Consider the following 18,795-nt stretch of genomic DNA (forward strand, 5'->3'; position numbering starts at 1 on the left):
CAATGCAGGACTACCAGCTATTTATAATACTTCTTCAGCTTCTCTGACATCACATCAGTAGAACCTTTGCCTACAATCACTTACAGATGTTTCCTAAAGATGAGGTTTGCTTTTGTTTGCAGCCAGATATATATGAAACTTTTATTAAAGATATAGATCTAAGGACCATTTTAAAAGCTCATTTAGAAGAAAATTTACCAATTGCTAAACATGAAAACCTAATATAGTCATATCACAGTACTCACTGGTTCCAAGATACACACAAGTACCCAAAAGGACAAGTACAAAACAAACTGGCTTTTCTGGAAAGGTAGTGAGTCATTAACATGTTCCAGTTTGAGCATCAATTACCAAATAAATGACAAAATTTTTTTCACTGAAATGCATCGAGTTCCAAACTTGATGCATTTTAAGGCAGTTGAGTTCCTGCCTTTTTTAAGATGTCATCGTAACGATCTGGGTATTAGTTTGACAGGTCTTTCTAATTTTCTTGAAGTCTGTGCTTTCATCAGCATCACAGGTAATGTTTACTTAGTAGTTTCTATGTTTTTTGTGAGTTATTTTATTTGCTCCTCAGGACAAGCCTCTAAAGGAGAAAATGCTGCTTTCCTATTTTACAGAAAGAGAAAGTGAAATTAAAACAAAATAAGGATAAGGAACCCATTCAAAGGAACATTTGATTCACGAGGCTTCAAATTCAGACATCTATCCACAGTTCATGCTCCTAATTATGGTACAAATTTCTCCAGTGTTCTCACATTTCTGTTAGGAATATAGATTATTATTTTATGCATAAAGGGATGCAACAAATTAAAATGGTATCTACATAGGTCTTTAAAAATAAAGTCTGTGAGTTATTTTTTCTATTTTAGTTTCACACATTAACTTTAGTTATTAAGTAGCTTGCCATTAAGGAACTATATTTTTAAAAGACAGCTTGTCTTCAGCAAATCATAAATTATTTAAACCAGATATATCTGATGATGAGCGGCACTCTACATGAATCACAGATTGAAAAAGAACAAGAAGATAAATTCTGAAGTGCGTGAATGGTAAGTTGTTAAAATTGCTAATAGCTTTCCTTGAAAAACAGATGCTTAATTCAATATTCAGAAATCATTATTGCCTCAATATCATTTATATGGACCTGCCAATATTGAAATTACCTGTATGCTTGATTAATTGTGTAGAGTGAGAAGTACATACTAAGAAATGGCTTACATTATAATTTGGGAAAAGTTTGCTTTAACTGCAAAAAGAAGAATAGCTCTTCAGACAATATATAATAATGTCTTTAAAGTCAGCTGAAAAATTGTGGAAGTACCATGCATAGTAAAGGTAAAACTAAAAATTCATCCTTAGAGAACAATCATGTAATGCAACATCCCCTAACCCTTCTCCTAGCCACTCCCACACGTCATGTTGTACATTCTTTGAAACACATGCTCATCTCTGTCTCTTAAGACTCACTTTCTACTGTCTATCCCCCGACTAGAAAGTGAAGAGCAGAGACTAGTTATTTCAAGTAGTGCTGTTACCACCACCTACCATTCTATCTATACTTATTGAATAAACAGATGAATGAAAATCAGTATATTACCCCTGTCTGTACTGGTGTAAACTTATCTTTCTCTGTCCATGTCTCTGATTCTGTCCCTGTTCTCTCGTTCTCATCCTCTCTGTCTCTCTGAGCACTACTTAATAGACTAAAAATAAGCATCTTGAAGGAAAAAGGAATCATATTTTAAATCTTGAATATAAATTCAGGAACTCCCCTACAGTGTCCATGCACTTAATTATTTATTCTTGGATTTTTGACTCCCATTAACAAATAAGATAGACTATAAGTAGGAAAATGTTGAGCCTGTGTAATTAGTAATAAAGGTAAATAATCTTATATACCTCACAGCATAGGTTCAAGACAAGCCAGTCTAGAGAAATTTGGCATTTAGATTTGCCCAAGCCAAGAGTTCTGTAAAGAACAAGCCAATGACCTACCTCCATTTTCTCAGTGGTAGCAACAAAATTGATTAAGCTACACCTGCCTCTTCTTCCACTTCATACTACCTTCAAATTGCACCCCTACTGTGTCATGATATCTTTGCTCAGGGTATGATGACCCCACACCAAACTCAGATACAAGCTTATCTGTGCAAACCACTTACGCTAGGCCCATTGTCCTTGCCAGTGGTTGGCTTAGAAGTGGGGTAGACAACTCCAATGGTGGCCAAAGGGACATCAGAATAAATTTGAAAAGACTCATTGTTTTAAAAAGAAAATAATGGAGAGAAACATGGCTGAATAGATGAGGAGCCACATTGAGATCTACACAGAGAAAATCAACCAAAAGCACAAATAATTGGAAGAAAGGAGCAACATACATCCTGAAGACAAAATCAATCTGAAATAAGAGACTTATAGATCAGAGAAAACTAGATTTAGGACTTTAAAAAACAGCAATTCCGCCCACAGGGCTGCTGGTGTGTTGCCCAACCATGGGCAGAACAGGACTGAATACTGGAAATTTAAAAGAAGAAAAGAAAAAGTAAAATAAACTTTCCTCGAATATTGTTGGGTCTATGAAAATGTGATGCCCAGAGTTGGCACAATTCTCCTGGGACAAAGCTGACATTTCAAGGACAGCAAGGCCAGGAGACAGAGAAAGTATGAGTCTTCCATGCTGGGCTCAGCCAGGGAATTTATCAGCTCTGCCTGCTCTCGGCTTCAAAGCTTATTATGTGAAAACAGTAAAACTTGATTACAGCTAAAACCTCCGAATCAGGCTTCCTGGTTCTGACATTGCCCCCATACAATCTACTATTTACCTGCTGCTAGAGAGAGCTTTTTTATTCTATTTTACTTTAATTTTATATTTTAAAGAGAACAAAATAAAAATAACAATAAAAGTTTCAAAACAGGTTAGTAGGAGAGTTACAATAATTAATACATTGCATATTTTAGTCTTTGTAATCAGGATTCAGATTAAAAGATACAGGCATGATATCTTGTCCAAACAATATTAGCACAAAACTTCCTTTGCAATGAACCTAAGAGAAATTAGCTGTACAACTATCTTAACTATCTTATGTATAAGGAAGAAAGGGAAAAGGAAAAGCCAGAGCTTTTATGACCAGTGGCTCTATCTCATTCAGGCAGATGTCTTTAGAGTGGCTTGTAAGATTCCCCTATCAGTCATCATGGTTCTCTCCATTTTTCATTATTTCTCCCTTTGAACACCCAATCTCAGCCACACTGACCTCATTTATACCAGACAAACTTGTGACTCAGAGCATTTGCACAGTCTGTTCCCTCTTCTCCTCAGATATCACATGACTCAATCTCTTGTCTTCTTTAGATGATTGTTCAAATAGAATACTTTGCAGTCTTACCCATGCTGTATTTATACATATGTGTGTGTGTATACACACATATCTCTGTGCCTTCCATTGATTTTCCTCTACTGCATATACAATCTTATATTTTCTATTCTAATCTTATATTTTATATTCTCTTTTGTCCATTATCTGTCTTTTTCATTACTGAATCTTCAGTGGCTATAATGCCTAGTATGTCTAGCATATAGTAGGTGCTTAGTAGGTTTTTACGGAACTAAAGGAGATATAGTAAATTTTATGGTTCCAAATATTTTGATAGGGTTTTCTGCTATAATTAAAAGCATCATGTGAGTAATGATTACCTTTGAGCTGTATGTGTTCAGTGCTCTGCCTCTTTCTTAAACTCCTGTCCAACACCTCAAGAACAGGATACCCCACACTATAAGTCACTACTCTCTATTATGCAGTGGAAGATGGGCAGTAGAAGAACAGTGCTGACTTAGTACTGATCTCTATGAAACTCTGGAGGAATTTGCAACTTACTTCTACTGGTTTTTAATTTCCTCATAGCTATTAAAAACAGTGTTTTGGCTTATGTTCAGCTGTCACCCAAAAGCCTCTATGCATATAGATGGTACTTTTGGGAGGTGGCTGGATCATAAGTGTGTGATGCTAGGTTAGTCCACTGACTGGTTTAGCATAGTTGTGGGTGTGGATGATGGATTTACTGAAGAGGGAACCATCGATATGAATGGCACCAACCAATATATAGCTTTGATGGAACAAAAAGGAGAAGGCAGTGCCTCTGCTTTCTACCTGCCATGCCACGTCCCTGTGCCATGCTGTCCTACCTAGAAGCAGCCAACTGTGTACTAAAACCTCTACAAAGTGTGAGCTAAAATAAAGCTTTACTCCTTTAACTTGTGAGTGTTGAGTATTTTGTGTTAGCAACAAGCAAATAACTAATCCGAATAATCTATATGCTACCTATAATATCTGAACTATCTTTTTGTAGTTACAACATGGGATTATAAAACCTACTGTAGTGATCTCTTGTGGGTTGTAAGAAATAAAATAATTCACACATATTAAAAGTAGAAAAGTGCTGTGCATCTGCAGTGGACTGCTTTAAATGAGCTTTTTTATTCTCCTAGAATACTTAGTACCATTACATCAATGGTAATATTAAACTTTTGGTTAGTTGACATTTATTGGTTATGGCTATACAGTAGTCTTATCCATTTGAGGTGTGTTCCAAGATGAAACTGATGATGGTACTTCTCAGTTTGTTTTGGAGTACTGTCACCCAGTAGCAGAACTGATCTGTCTTTCCATATTCTATGCCCTGGAACCTTTATTCCATCACTATGCTTACACTGTAAGCCCATGATTAGGTGAAATAAGAATTTTGGAGAACTGGGATACCATGACAGTCATCCAGTATATGAGATGGCTACCAAGTGACTAAAGGGTATGTAGCATACATATAATAAGATGTGCTAGACAGAGGGGTGATTCATGTCTGGGTAGGATAGAGCAGTATGGCATGAAGTGTCCTCATAATATTCAGAGCAGTGAGCAGACAACTGAAAACCTATGGATTGAATTTCTGGAAGTTTCTATTTAAGTTTTTGGATCAAGTTTGACCACAGGTAACTGGAACTATGGAATTAGTGAAAGTATAGATAGACATAGTAACTATATTTCCACTTAGCAAATATTCCTGGAGACCCTAGTTGGTACTAGGGTGCTTTTCAGGCCAGCTCTGTCATAGGAGTTAAGATCACCAACTCTGAGGTCGGATGAGCATGTGACTGGAGAAAGTGGTTAAACTTTACGAGCTTCAATTTCCTTCACTGCAAAATGGGTAGAAACTGGTACCTGCCTCTCATTTTATCCTTGTGGTAGAGATGAAATGAGGTAACACACGAAAAGCAGTTGTGATAGTCTGACTTCTGAAGCCTGAGTAAGTGGAATTATCATTATTAATACTCTACCTGGTCCAGGTGTTGGGAGATGCTTTCAGGGGTCTCATTAGCACAGTCTCTCATCCTCTCAAGATAATCCTGCAATGCAGTTACTACCCCAAAGGAATGACAAACATAAATCGATTTGCATAAAAGTCCTGCCTGACTCTGTTCTTTCGCCAGGTCTCAGATTGTCCCCCAGTTGCTCTATTGCCTTTTCCCTGCTGCCCGCTCTACTCCACTATGGGTTGGGTGACTTGTTCTAGCACTTTTCAAATTCTATGGCAATTGAAAACTACTTGTTGATATCCTTGAAAGAGTTTAAAATACTTAAAGGAGGGGGTCAGAAGGGTCTTGTCCATGATTATGGGCTCATGGGTCTTTCCATTGACCATCCTATGCCAGATGCTCCATAAATACTGTTTGATGATTATGGACATCTAACTTGATTGGCTTTAGGCAAGGAGTAAAATAAACAGCCAAGGAGATTTTTCTCATCGTTGATTTAGAGATATTTAATTACCTAGTGCATAAAAAACCAAACAATGTTTGGCCTCCGAGTTGTACACAGAACCTGCTTCCCTTCCTCCGCAGAGTCCACTTCTCAGCAGACCACCTGCAGCGTCCTGCAAGCCCTCTCACATCAGGACTTCTTCATCACCGCTGAGCAAAAGTGCTTTCATCTCACAGCAACTTGTCCCTAATCAGACCAGTTTTGCTTCCAGCAGACTACAGCTCCATGCCAAGTAAAACTGTACCGGAAATTCCTTTGTAGACTACAGGATGCAGAGAGGAGATTCCTGGCTTTCTTTTGATGCTCAAAGGGGAGGTTTTCACTCCTTTCAATGCTTGGGGCAGAGAGCGTGGCTGCACAGTGACCCTTCTTATTTACTACCATTCTGCTTTCTTTTCAAAGCAACTCAAAATACATCCAGATTTTCTATCTGCTTGGCTCTCACGGTAGCCCCCTGATGTCAGGAAAGAAAGAATAGAATTTCTCAGTGTATCTTTCAGATCGCCCTGTGTTAGAATTATTAGGGATGCTGGAGAAATACGCAGTTCTTTGGTCCTGCTGCAGACGTACTGAATCAGAATCCCTAGGTATAAAACCTAGATATATGAACTCGCCAGCCCCCAGGTGATTTAAATGCATAATAGATTGAAATTCATGTTCTTACACTGTTAGAAACAGCCCAATTAATATGTCTCATTCTTGATGTCAGAAAAGAGTCACAATCACTGAAGGGAAGCTGAAAAACAGCACTTGTATGATCCTCAAATATCTTAAACATCAGTGCAAAAATAAGAGCCTGCAAAGGTTATAAGTAGCAAAGTCTGCTATGAACTCGCAGTTACCAGCTTTTAAGGTGTGTAGAATGCACTTCACGTTGACAGCCAAATTGGTATTTTTCTCTCATTAGAAATCTGAATCGATACAATGCTTCATGCTTCCCTCCACATGAATGATTTTTTCAGAGGGTGAGGAAGGATAAAGGTCACTCCCATGTAGCAAAACAGAATAAATACCACAATCATTTCCCTTGAATAAGGTGAAACGATCTATGTTGACACACCAAAGAATTGCAAAACAAGGAACAAACAAAAGAACCTAGAACCATAGTATCAGAATGAAAATGGCTACGTGCTGTAGCTGAGGGAAAAAATCCAGAAATCGACTTTTTTCCCACTCAGAAAATCAGTCATACACCAAATCTTAAGAAATTGCCTAATGTCCAGAGTACACAATTTCCAGTATGCCAACTGCTCCTAGAAATATAATAATGTAAATCCTTATGAGAGGAAATCATATTAGATGGAATGGGCATGGCAGGCAAATCAAATATGAGAATCACAGAATGAGAAACTCAATGTGTGTCTTCCAAGAAGTCACCTGAGTCACCCATGCTCAGAAGGTGTCCTAGTTATCAGAAAAACGGTGAAAGTTTCAGGCTATCACTGAGGTGTTTGTTGACTGTATGTTAGTATGTTCTCCATGTTATGTGCCTAATCTGGTTCAGTGATCCCAGATGCCATCAACGTGCTGAACCACACCAATCTCTACCTCCGTCTCAGATTCTCTCTGAGACACATATACACAATTTCCTGTTCGGCCTTTAAGCCTGGGTATGTTCTGGTCCCTCCAACCTTAATAAGTTCAAAGTGAACCTCCTGATTTGTTTCCCCCTAACTAGTTTCTTTTCCAGGTTTCAGAGTCAGCAGTCAGTGCCTGTCACCCAGTCAGGGAGCTGTCACTTTGCCACTCCCTATAATCCTTTCTCTTGCCTTGAAATTTATCTGGACCCTGTTCCCATCTCCCCATCGGCTCCACAAGGCACACTGTCTCCTAGAATTCCCCTAAGCACATGAGCTAACAGAACACATTTATCTTTAAACTCCTTCCATGGAAAGGAGTCCTGCTAATCTAAAATAAATCTCAGGTGCTGTAAGATGACCTAACAGTCCTGGCTGATGAAACCATTGTTACCAATTCTGCTCCTCTTTTCAGAACACAGTTTTCTCTCATTCAACGAGAGTTCACTCACATGCTTAGAAATCACCCTTCCTTTCCTGGAGCTGGGAGTGTACATCAGCTCATGGATACTCCTCCCACCAGCCAAGGCGCTGATCCTTTGATGCTGACGCAGCCCTATCTTTGTGGCTGTCGCTCATGGTCACCTCCTCTGCCAGCCCTTCCCTGGTGCCTTGTTCCAAAGTGACTTCCTTTAGGAACTCACGTGCCACCCTGTCCATATCTCCTCAAGGTTCATTAAAACTGGGAGATTGTGTTCACTCGAGTAGTACCTACCGCAGAGTGGCCACTTGATAAATAGTTATCGAATATTTGAGTGAATTAATTAACTCAGATTAATTAATGATTACAGTAGAATTCCCCCGTTACCAATAAACTGATTAAATTTTATTGTCTAAAATGAGCTTATATGAATTCAGTTATATCAGAATAGCAGTGCAACAAATTTTTCAATTCTCAGTATCAGCTGGCAACACATGGCTCTATTCTAAAATATTCCTTAATGTGATTTAACACCTTACATCCTGGGCCTCACCTACCTTTTGAGTTTAGTTTTTCATGTTTGATGCTGCAAGTACTCTATGCCCCAGCAAAATAGAGGTCATCCTCTTTCTGAGTTTATAAAACTTAGGATCTTTGCACACGTGGTTTCCTCTAATTCATGTTCCATAAATTCTGTTTTCTGAATTCCTGAGACACTTTGTAGCAAAAGTGAATTAAATAAATACTGCAAAACTAATTTTTAAATGCTTCAAATTGGAGAATTTGGGAAATGGACAATATCAAGTATTGCTGGTGGACTTGTAAGTCATCAGCATCTCTCTAAAGGACCCAGGCCTGTGTAAATTAAAAAAAAAAAAAAAAAGAAGAAGTGAAAATACCTGCCTAGATCAAGGGAGAATGAGAATGATCCATAATGACAATCACAGTAGCTAAATATAATTATTAAAAATTATTGATGGGCTATGTTGTTTAAAATACATTATTTCAGTAGTTCTTATGAGTTAGGATTTGTTATCCTGATTTTATATATCAGGAAATGGATCATAAAAATTTGATGTGATTTACTCCATGCCAGTAAACAGAGAAACCAAATTTTAGGCATTTTACCTATGAAAAATATATTCTTCTTCACTGTACTACACAGTTTTTCCTGAATGAATGTGAAGACTTAGCTATTAGGTATTCATAACACTGTTACAAAAATGGAAAAGTTTGCTAAATAAATTAGGAGATACTTACTTCTTATAATATTAAAGATGATCATTATATATTACATGAAAACATCAAATTATAATGTAGTGTTCCCATTACAATTTCTCTTTGATTTAAAAAAAAACAAAGACTGTGATGCTTTTGTGTGGTATAAACTAAGATGCTCATTATGCTGCACCTGGCATGGATGCTTATCGATTGACTAAATCAATTGATGAGTATACATGCACAATCAAAAGAAAAAATATACCACAAACTTTTAACAGTATTGATCTGTGGTTATAAGTGAAATTTATTTTATGAGTTATTTTATGTTTTAGTTACATTTAAATATTTCACTCTCAGAATATCGTTTCAGTAACCAGAAAAAGCCAAAAATAATTGTTATATTTTAAAATACTGTTTAGGGTCTTTCTTAAATGCTTTTATTTTCACTGTCTCTCTGTACCCTCCCCACCATGTATGTAATTTCTACCTCTTTTGTACTCAAACATTTCATTCTTTAGCCAAAGCACTTTTCTACTATGTTTACGGATTTAACTGCATTCCCATAGCATACTTTATTTCCTCTTGAATGGTACATTTGTGTGTTGTGTGTTATTTTGATAGTTTAGATCATACAAATACCTTTGTGTGTGTTAGACTCTTCCCCCAGCTCTCAAGAGTAAATTTACTGAGATCTTGAACTATATTTTACTTATTTTTACAATGTTTTCACTTTCTGGAATAGTATCCTAGATGCAGTAAGCCCTCACTAAAAGTTTACGTTTAACTCAAAATATCCATCATTCATCTGAAGTCCTATCAAATGATATGGAATTTGAAAAACTTCAAGCCTATTACCTAATACATATTTGATTAAATTAGTAGAAACCATATCTTACTGAGTCACATTTGAAAAAAATCAACACTAATAGTGTCTTTATTTAATATTTTGATATTTTGTTCATCATAAATTCTTTGAGTTAATTTTTATGTTTAAAATACTATACTGAAATATTTATCTTTATTTATTTTTATCACTTTACTTGGCTAGTCTTAGTTCAATAACACAATAACAGTAGTCATGACAATTTGAGTGTCATATAAATAATAAATAGATTTTTATTTATCTACGCCTACAGTCATCATGAATGCCTGTATTGCTATTTCCCTTTTGTAGGAAACCAGAGCATAGAGACATTAAGCAAATTGACTAACACTGTCAGTTAAAAAGTGCTAGAACTGTAATTTAAAAAGCGATTAGTAATAACAAGTAAAGTTGAATAATTTTCATTGATTTTAATTTGTTTAAAAAAGCAACTTGGGAAGATCAGGCCAATATAAGAAAAAGAACATAATTTTCAACCAATAGAAAATCAGGGTTATTCACTCCTTAAATCAATAGTTATTCAACTAACATTGACGTAGTATTAGTGAAGGTTAAATGTCATCTGAGATATGCTGGGCAGGCAGCTTTGATGCTTGTCTGTTACAGTTCAAATTATATTTCCTAAAATATATTTCTGCCTCAGGTCACAACTTGAAGTATATTTTTCAGACAAAGCGAAGAATTTATTGTCATTTTGATCTTGACTCTATGATCCAAGTAACAGTCAGTTCATGAAGGTTATCTGTTTATGCACAGAAAATATTTAAACCTATCCTCACTTTACCCGGATATGTGATGATCATCTGAGAGCATGTGGGGAAAAAGTGTAGACATCTGGACCTTAGTCTAAACTATAACATCATAATCTCAGGTTTGCAAACAGTGTTTAAAGAGCAAAGGCTTTGGAATTATAATGACTGAGTCTGAAAACTAACTTGCCCATTTCACGACTAGGGATATTTTGGTAAGTAACTTAATTATTTGTTGCTTAACTTCAATATTCTTGTAGGAATAAAACATACTTTCCTATCATAATTTTTCAGTGAGGGTTAAATTACAATGCCCCGAAATATCATTATATTCTTAAAAAATAACTTACTATTTTCAAAGTATCATTATTTTATTAACTTATGTTAAGCATTTTGTAGGGTACTTATCACATGGTAAGTCCTCTGTTGATACAAGCTAGGGGTAGATAGTCCTTATAACTGGTGGCGAGTGAGTCAGAATGACAGGATTTGAGAGCAGAGTTTGAGAACAATGGCAGTGATAACCTGGAAAAAGTCACCCATCTTTGTGGTCTTAAAATATCAGCCTACTTCATCAGCACCGTTTGGGTGAACGCATTAGCACCTTGCATCGTCCTGGTCCCTGAGCCTCTAACTCAGGAGCCCTTGGGGACCTGAAAGTCTTTATTGTTTAAAAAGCACAACAGATTCTTTTGTCATGGCCAACATTGAAAATAAGTGATTAGCTCAAGTTTAATATCTTATGATCCATGAACCTAGGAGTTAAGGCGTTGTTTTCCATTTGTCTTTTCCTCTTCTTTCTCCTCCTCCACCACCTTTCTTTTTCTTCTCACCTGTCTAGCTAATGCTTTCATATTGAAGATACTCAGTATGTTTTTTAATTATATAGGCATAAATTGTGTTTAATAATGCCTGCTTTGTCTTCATAGGGACTTTAGAGGGATCTTCCTAAAGCTCCATTTGACAATGCATCTAAAAAACGTTATATGAAAGTGTAATTTTATAGATTAATTTATTTCAGTGTGTTCTTTCCTGCTCATTTGGTTTCAGGTTACCCATCATTGCATTCAGTTTATAATAATAAATTACAGAAAGATTTCAAATAAATCATTTTCTTCAAAGTATTCAGGTTAGCTGAATACTTCTACTCATTTTTTTTATTCAGAAATAAAGTGCTACAGAATGACCCAAGGTCCACATGCATTTATCTGTATTAAGTTCAACACTAAAGTTCAACTTTGTCAACAGTTTACCCTTCCTTCATTAAAATGAGTTTCAGACCAGTGTTATTTTATATTGGGAATGTATACCTGCCATCCGTGCAGGACAACTTGTCTCAGGCAACCCTTACTGCATCCTGCTACCACAGCTCAAGTTTGATTAAAAATTCCCAGAAGGGCTATTCTAGCTCCTTCTGACTGACAGTCATCTAGCTATTTTGAAATGCAGACTTCCTAAGGGAGTGGCATAGAGGTCTCCAGACCCAGACTTATGAGGGAATATAAAGAACAAGGTTAAAAACAAGATTTTCAGGAGGAGAAAAACTCAGGTATTATCCTAGGTAAAGGAGCCTGGCATGAGAAGATCTCTCGAAAACCAGAAAAGCAATTATATGTTGGTATTGGAAGTCAATGTTTCCGTATTAATGTCGACTTGAATTCTGCAGGCTCCCTGCCTCTGTGCTCCCTGGGTAGTCAGTAACCCTCAGCCCAGACTGGAGGGGGAGACTAACATCTGACCGTCTGGAAACTGGACCCAGAGTCCTCCGGAGCTGTCAGACCATCCTCAAACAAGACTTTCTCAATTCAGCCTCAACCTCTGCCAGCCCACTCCTGTCACTGAAAGTGCATCTCCATGCTGCCTGATTGGTGGGAATAAAACAAACTTCATCAGAGAAAGGAAGGGGGCCAACCCTTCTGGACGCTTGGGGACTTACACTGGAAAAACAAAGATGACAGTTTCCAAATATGAACCAGCACAAACCCCCAGAGGGGTGAGGGTGCAGGGCCTGGGAGCTTGTCCTACCTTCTGTGGCTCCAATCTCGAGAGTTCCTTTCACTTGGCTGAAGCACCACAGTGTGTCCTGGGTGAGCGTCCCAATTCCTGGAAGCAACACAAGGAGACACTTCAGTTTAGGGGTGACCACCTGGTGTTCTTAACAGGCAACAGGAGGAGAAACACATAATGTAAATAACTATGCGTTTCTGGAAGGAGATGTGCACACCAGGAATCATCTTGGAGAAGAAACCCCACTGAGGGCTGGGAGGATGGTCGGCAAGTACAGCGTCCTGTGGAAATCACTGCTCTGTCTCTCCTGCTGTCCCTGCCAGGACTGGTTTGAACTGGAGCAATTGGAGTTCGTCCCTTCTCAGGCTCTGGCAGCATCCTCCAGCAATTGTGAAGGGGCTGCAGGGCACCCTGTGTGACTGGCCCTTTTCATGGGAATACTAATGCTGTCGATTGTTTCCCTCTGGTGGTGGTGGGGAAGAGAGAGAGGCAGTTCCTTAGAGGGGTGAGAGGAAAAGAAAGAAAACATTTTTCAAAAAACCCGAGTTACACAGTTTGCATGATTGAATGGCCTGGAAGGGGTCAGACACCCAGAGAACTTCCATCTCTCTGTGTAATACTTGTCCACTTGCCAAAGTCAGAGCTGACTGGAGAAGGGGAAAGAAAGTAGGGGAAAAGCTATCGATGGGGCTGAGGGGAGTAGGGGCTACTGACACAGGATGGAGGGGGTCCATCCTGACACATGTGGCCTGTTTTTCCATGGAGATTTCTGTTTCAAATTTGAGTCTGACATTTAATGAGGACTGGTTTTTTTGCTTATGATGACTTGTTTTCTATAAACATATGTACCGAGGACTGACACATACACAGATATATATTCTAGTACATTTACTAATCTTACATATTACAGTCAAATGGATCATTTCCAGAATACTTCCAGATAGCAGTGGTGACAATTTTCTCCTCATTAAATTTAAGAGGAATAGCGCACCACCAAATACTGGGAGACAGTAAAAGTTTAAGAATGATTAATTCAGCAAGAAAAAAATCCCATGAAATATCAAAATTAAATTGACCCTTTTCAAAACACGTGGATGACTGAATAATCACTTTTAATGTCACCATCAAATTCTAACTGCATTTTCCAATGGAAACCTTTACTTAGCCACACAAGAACACAGTTGTTTCTTCCCTGCTGGTAGAGTCTATGTGATGGAAGCAGCAAGGGCTTGGCCTTAAGAGCATGTGCTTTGCAGTCAGATGGGCTCTGAAGTTTACCACTGCCCTTGGACAAGTTTTTAACCATGACGAAGCTTTGTTTCATCATGTTTTTTTTTTTTTTTTTTTGGTACTGGGGCTCAAACTCCTAACCTCACACTTGCCAACCAGCACTTGTGCCACTGAGCTAAATCCCTGGCCTGTGTTTCATCATAATTAAATGACAGTAATAATAGTACTCATCACTCAGGGTTGTGACTATTGTCTATAATTAGCACAATCAACAGTTTAATAGTAAACAGGATTATTCTTAGCAAAATTCTAAAATGTTTACTAGTAAGACAGAAGAACATGAGAAGAGGAATTTTCAGTCAGATGCTATGAGGCAGGCAGTATGTTAAGTACTTTATACAAAAGGTCTCCATTCTTACTCAGTTTTATGAGGAGCATATTTTTCTTATCATCCCCATTTTATAAGAGAAGAAATTGAGACTCAGGAAATTTTGGTGATTCCTGTAAGGTTGTCTGGAGGAGACAGTAGAGGAGGGATTTCAACGTAGGCTTCAGAGTTTCAACGTTCTAAGGGGGCAGAAGTCAGTTACCTACTTAACTATTATGGCCCTCAGGCCCCAAGATGCTTCACCACTTAACACGGGTCTCCTTTGAAAGCTGAGCTGGAATACAGCTTTGGATGTCATGTAATAAAGTGTCAGTGTTGTCTCAAAGCCTACAAAAGGCTAAAGCTTCCCCTCAAAATTATCCCCTGAGAGGGGACAAGGCAAGACTTTGGTAGCATTTCATGACACACAGAAAGACTGTGCCCTAAGGCTGACCGTTCCTCGTACTTGAGCTCTGACCTTAGATTTCAGCACCTGGCATCTTCTGATAGGTTCTGTTCTTCCTTGAGAATTGTCACTGGCCCTCTCCAAATTGTGCCAGCTGCTGCTGAGGTCTGAAAATGATGTATTCCTCTGGGAACGTTAGCCACAGATGAGATTCCCCCACTCCATTTTTCTCCTGCTCATTTTCTGTGTCATTATCATACTATTCCAATTATCACAACGCATGCACTTTAAAGCAGCCTGGTGTGTTCAGCTCCGAAACACACATACACAGATATTATTTTGTAGAATTTAGATTTCTAGAGAAACACTACATACATGTGAAATCGATTTATGAAAAATTAAACAATAGTTACGGACTATTTGAGAGTCACAGAGCAAAGGGTCATATTATCAGCTTACCTGCTAATGGCAATTCCTATTGATTAACTCTGCATGGTTGCCTGGAGATATGAATTTAGTTCATTAGCATTAGTTAACTAGTGGGTGTGATCCTGGAAGCAAATATATTGTTGGTTATCTTGTCCAGGGCAGGGTTTGATTGGTTTAATTTTTGTCTCCTCCTACAATCACTGTCAAATGATGTGGGTGTTAATAATGTGAAGTTACCACCTCCTATCCTAGAAGTGTTAAACAGCAATTGAAAGCACAAATGTCTGGGTGTGGCAGGATGAGATAAGAAAAGCTGGACAGATGGGAGACACTTAATGTCTTGGCATTTGACTTGGGGCTGTGATCATCCCAGGACTGGTGACCACAGTGGGACCTGGTGGACTTGGGCTCTATCTGCAGAGGAGGCCTCTACTCCATTCTAGTTGAGGGCTTTCATGGAGGATTTCAGCTCCATTTATCAGACTGGCTGGTGTTTCATTTTTCAGAAGAAGCCAGAATCATGGATTATGATACAAATAATCCAAATATCCAAATAACTCAAAATTGCTAACTGCTGTCACTCAGTTCAGCTTGGAGCGCTCAAACAGCATGGGTCACACAGCACAAGCAAACACACCCCAGTGGCAGGCTGAATGTGTTCTCCGCACCACACTTTGCCCATCTCCAGTTAGAGCGTTGGTGCTGACACACACCTTAGATAAAAGCCTAGTTCCTCCCCACCATTTTACAGATTAGGAAGTGAAACCCCAACAGAAGAAAGAACGTACAACACAATAAAGTTCCTTTCACAGCACACCTAGGACAGCATTCCCTTTACCGCCAGGCTATCTCTCTCAATGCTTTCTGGGAGATTTACTGAATGCTCCTTAGAGAAGTATGTTCAGCTGCTAAAATAGATGATTGAGAGAATTAAGCCACCATAGTGTGAAAGAAAAATTTGTTTTTCTTAAATTACAGACCTTGACAGCTTCCCTAAACCCCAGTACTAAATGACACTCCAGTTGCTATGGTAACCATGTCAATAAGCAACATTCTCTGCCAGAAGGCTGGTACCAATCTAGTGACTTAACATTCTAGAAGATGCTCATTCTTTTCTCCTGACCTTTCCTCAAATAGGCTCTGAGTGTCACCTCATAAACAGCCAGGAGGGGTTCAGCCCACTGGTAGGATTACTTCTAGCAGTGGTATCTGAATCTGGTGGTGCTTGGAGATCACCTCATTTAGAAGCAGGGGACCTGAAGCCAGGGGGCATGGCCACACAGTGAGTGAGCCCACAGCCCACGGGAGTGAGCCCAGGGCTCTGAGGTCCTGCACAGGGCCCTTCCCAAGGGAGGCTGGCTTTTGTGCTGCTCAGCTTTGTGAATACAATGAACAGAGGGTGTGACATGCAGCAAATAAAGCTCTTTATTGATTGGGAGGCCACAGTAAAGAGTTATTTTCATGGTTTTAGTGCCAGCAGTGTGTTTCTCTTTGCAGAGAGGGAGGGAGCAGGGTGAGGGCCGGGGACAATCCTTGCCCACAGAAATGTTTCCAAGAATAATCTATCTTGAAACTTATGTATATTCAGCTATACAGAACGAGCCTATGACTGTACACTCCTGTGAGTGTGCTGTTATGATGTTAGCATGAAAACTTAGAGCACGCGTTCAGCGTGAGGTGAATGGGTATCTTGCTAAGGCAATGGCCTGGACTTGTATACAAATTTTCCCGCCTAGGATGCCCCAGAACCCGAAGAAGTGGGACTCAGAGGTCCAGAGACAGTTAAAGATAGGATTTCAGACTTTAGCAATAGACCTTTTTAAAACCTCAATACTCTGTATATCACTTAATTTTAGCAATTGTCACTGATTTATAAGAGTCAGACCACTCCTATGTCTCTATTTTGCCAGTGAGCTCATAAAGAACAGGAACAAGCAGAGAAATTTAAGATAGGGGATTTTAAAATCAAACTTTTGTTTGCGCAGAATTTTATTAGCCATTTGAGAGATTATAGTGAAACCATGATTGGATGGATTTTTTTTAGTTTAATTCTCTGGATGATTTCAATCAACAAACAATGAAAATTGTTAATTGACTGAACTGATCATCATGCCAGTCTATTTGGTAGATGAAAGGAAAGGCAGGTGAAAGGAAGTGGCTCTGTTTGACTGATTATTAAGAAGGCAGAATCAATTAGGAATGTGTAGTGATTTGATACCAGGAGGAAGGGAAGAGCAGAAAAAGTCTTGGACTACTGAAGAAACAGTGGAGCTTCTCATTCTTTGTTTTTGTCTTGATATTACATATTAAGGGTCTATTTGTTGAACAAAAGACAAGCAGTATTTAGATTCTTAAAGAAATTATTATGCTGCAATGTGCCTCACTGGAAATGGCACAAGTCAAAAGAAATGACAGTATTTAACATCCTCAAACAGATTGATTTTTATATTACTAAGAAAACAAGAAGACATGTCAGCTTCTTGTCATGTGAACATGTTGTTTTAGAGTATGGTTCCAAAGTAGCCTAATTCAAAGCATTACATTTTGTTTATCTTTTCCATACATACAACTATCACTTTGTAATACTTTTCTAATATCTACAGTAGGATTTAAATATATAGTCAGTGGAGTCTTTTCCACTTTAAAAAGCTTCTAAAGGCATAATTAGTGTATAATAAACTGGAGACACTTAAATGTTCATTTTGGTAAGCTGGGACGTGTATACCATAACCTTAAAACCAGCAGTTCAGTCAATGTAATAAACACAGCAAAAACAAGTTTTCATGACATTTGTAATCTTTTCCAGCTCTTTCCTGCCCATTCCTCCTCTGACCTCCAATCTCCAGCACCTCCCCTCTGCTTTCTGTGACAATATATTAGTCTATACTATCTAAAGTTTTATGCAAATGCAACCTAGGGGATGTGTTCTTTCATTATGGCTTTCTTTGCTCAGCATATTATTTTAAAATTAGTTTATGTTTTCATATTATCAGTAGTTTATTTTCTTTCTTTGGGTACTAGCATTTCATTGCATGGATATATCACAGTTCATTCATTTATCTAAATATAGATTATTTTCAACTTGTGACTCTTAGAAATAAAATTAGAAGCACTTGTATACTTGTATCTGTATATGCTTTTATTTTTCTTGGGTAAACTAAGCGTAGAATGATCAGACTATTTCAGGCAACTGAGTTAGGTAGAAATATTGTAGGTAGTGAGACAGGGCTAGGCCCTCTCCAAGCAGCCAGTGCAGAACAACAGATACCTTGCAATTGTGGGGGAGACAGACACTTCTTGCTGTGGACCAGACTCAAAACAAAAGATCAAACAAAGGAACCCACATCAGGGATTGATATTTTAAATAGGTCTCTATCACCCTGAGGAAGCCAACAGTTACTATCCTAATCCCCTATAGTTAAAGGCCCTGTTCTGTATTCAGGCTTGTTTGCTCCAGGACTCACCTTCCCATTTGTCCCAGATTTAATCAATTTTACTTGAGTAATTAATCTTACTAGTTGATCATAGTTCTGTCCCACTTCATGCCCACCTTGCGAGTTTCCATGTTTTCCCCACTTTTAGACCTACCTCACTGTTAACTTTTGCTCTAGAAACATCTCTAGAGAAGACAGAGCCTTTGGCAACCCACTGGAGAGCCCTTTTGTCTCTCTCTGACAGTTTTCTTTCTC

General features: G+C 38.3%; 1 protein-coding gene across 3 annotated transcripts in view; it reads right to left on the minus strand.

The window, feature by feature from the left end:
• Ppp2r2b (protein phosphatase 2 regulatory subunit Bbeta) overlaps positions 1-13,002 on the minus strand; it is a 452,685-nt gene extending 439,683 nt beyond the window's left edge. Inside the window, exons 1-2 of one of the 3 annotated variants that reach the window (XM_063232320.1) lie at positions 12,892-13,002; positions 12,693-12,770 (exon numbers count right to left, since the gene is read on the minus strand). Coding sequence is in view for 2 of the 3 variants with exons in the window: in XM_063232325.1 (XP_063088395.1) it covers positions 12,693-12,770; positions 12,892-12,901 (88 nt within the window). In the remaining variant the exon portion in view is untranslated. The remainder of the gene's footprint in view (positions 1-12,692; positions 12,771-12,891) is intronic. The other 2 variants (XM_063232325.1, XM_063232323.1) reach the window with 2 other exon arrangements.
• Positions 13,003-18,795: the final 5,793 nt, after the last annotated feature.

This window comes from Cavia porcellus, unplaced genomic scaffold (genome assembly GCF_034190915.1).
Source record: "Cavia porcellus strain 051 isolate PalLab524CR breed Dunkin Hartley unplaced genomic scaffold, mCavPor4.1 scaffold_21, whole genome shotgun sequence".
Taxonomy (NCBI): Eukaryota; Metazoa; Chordata; class Mammalia; order Rodentia; family Caviidae; genus Cavia; species Cavia porcellus.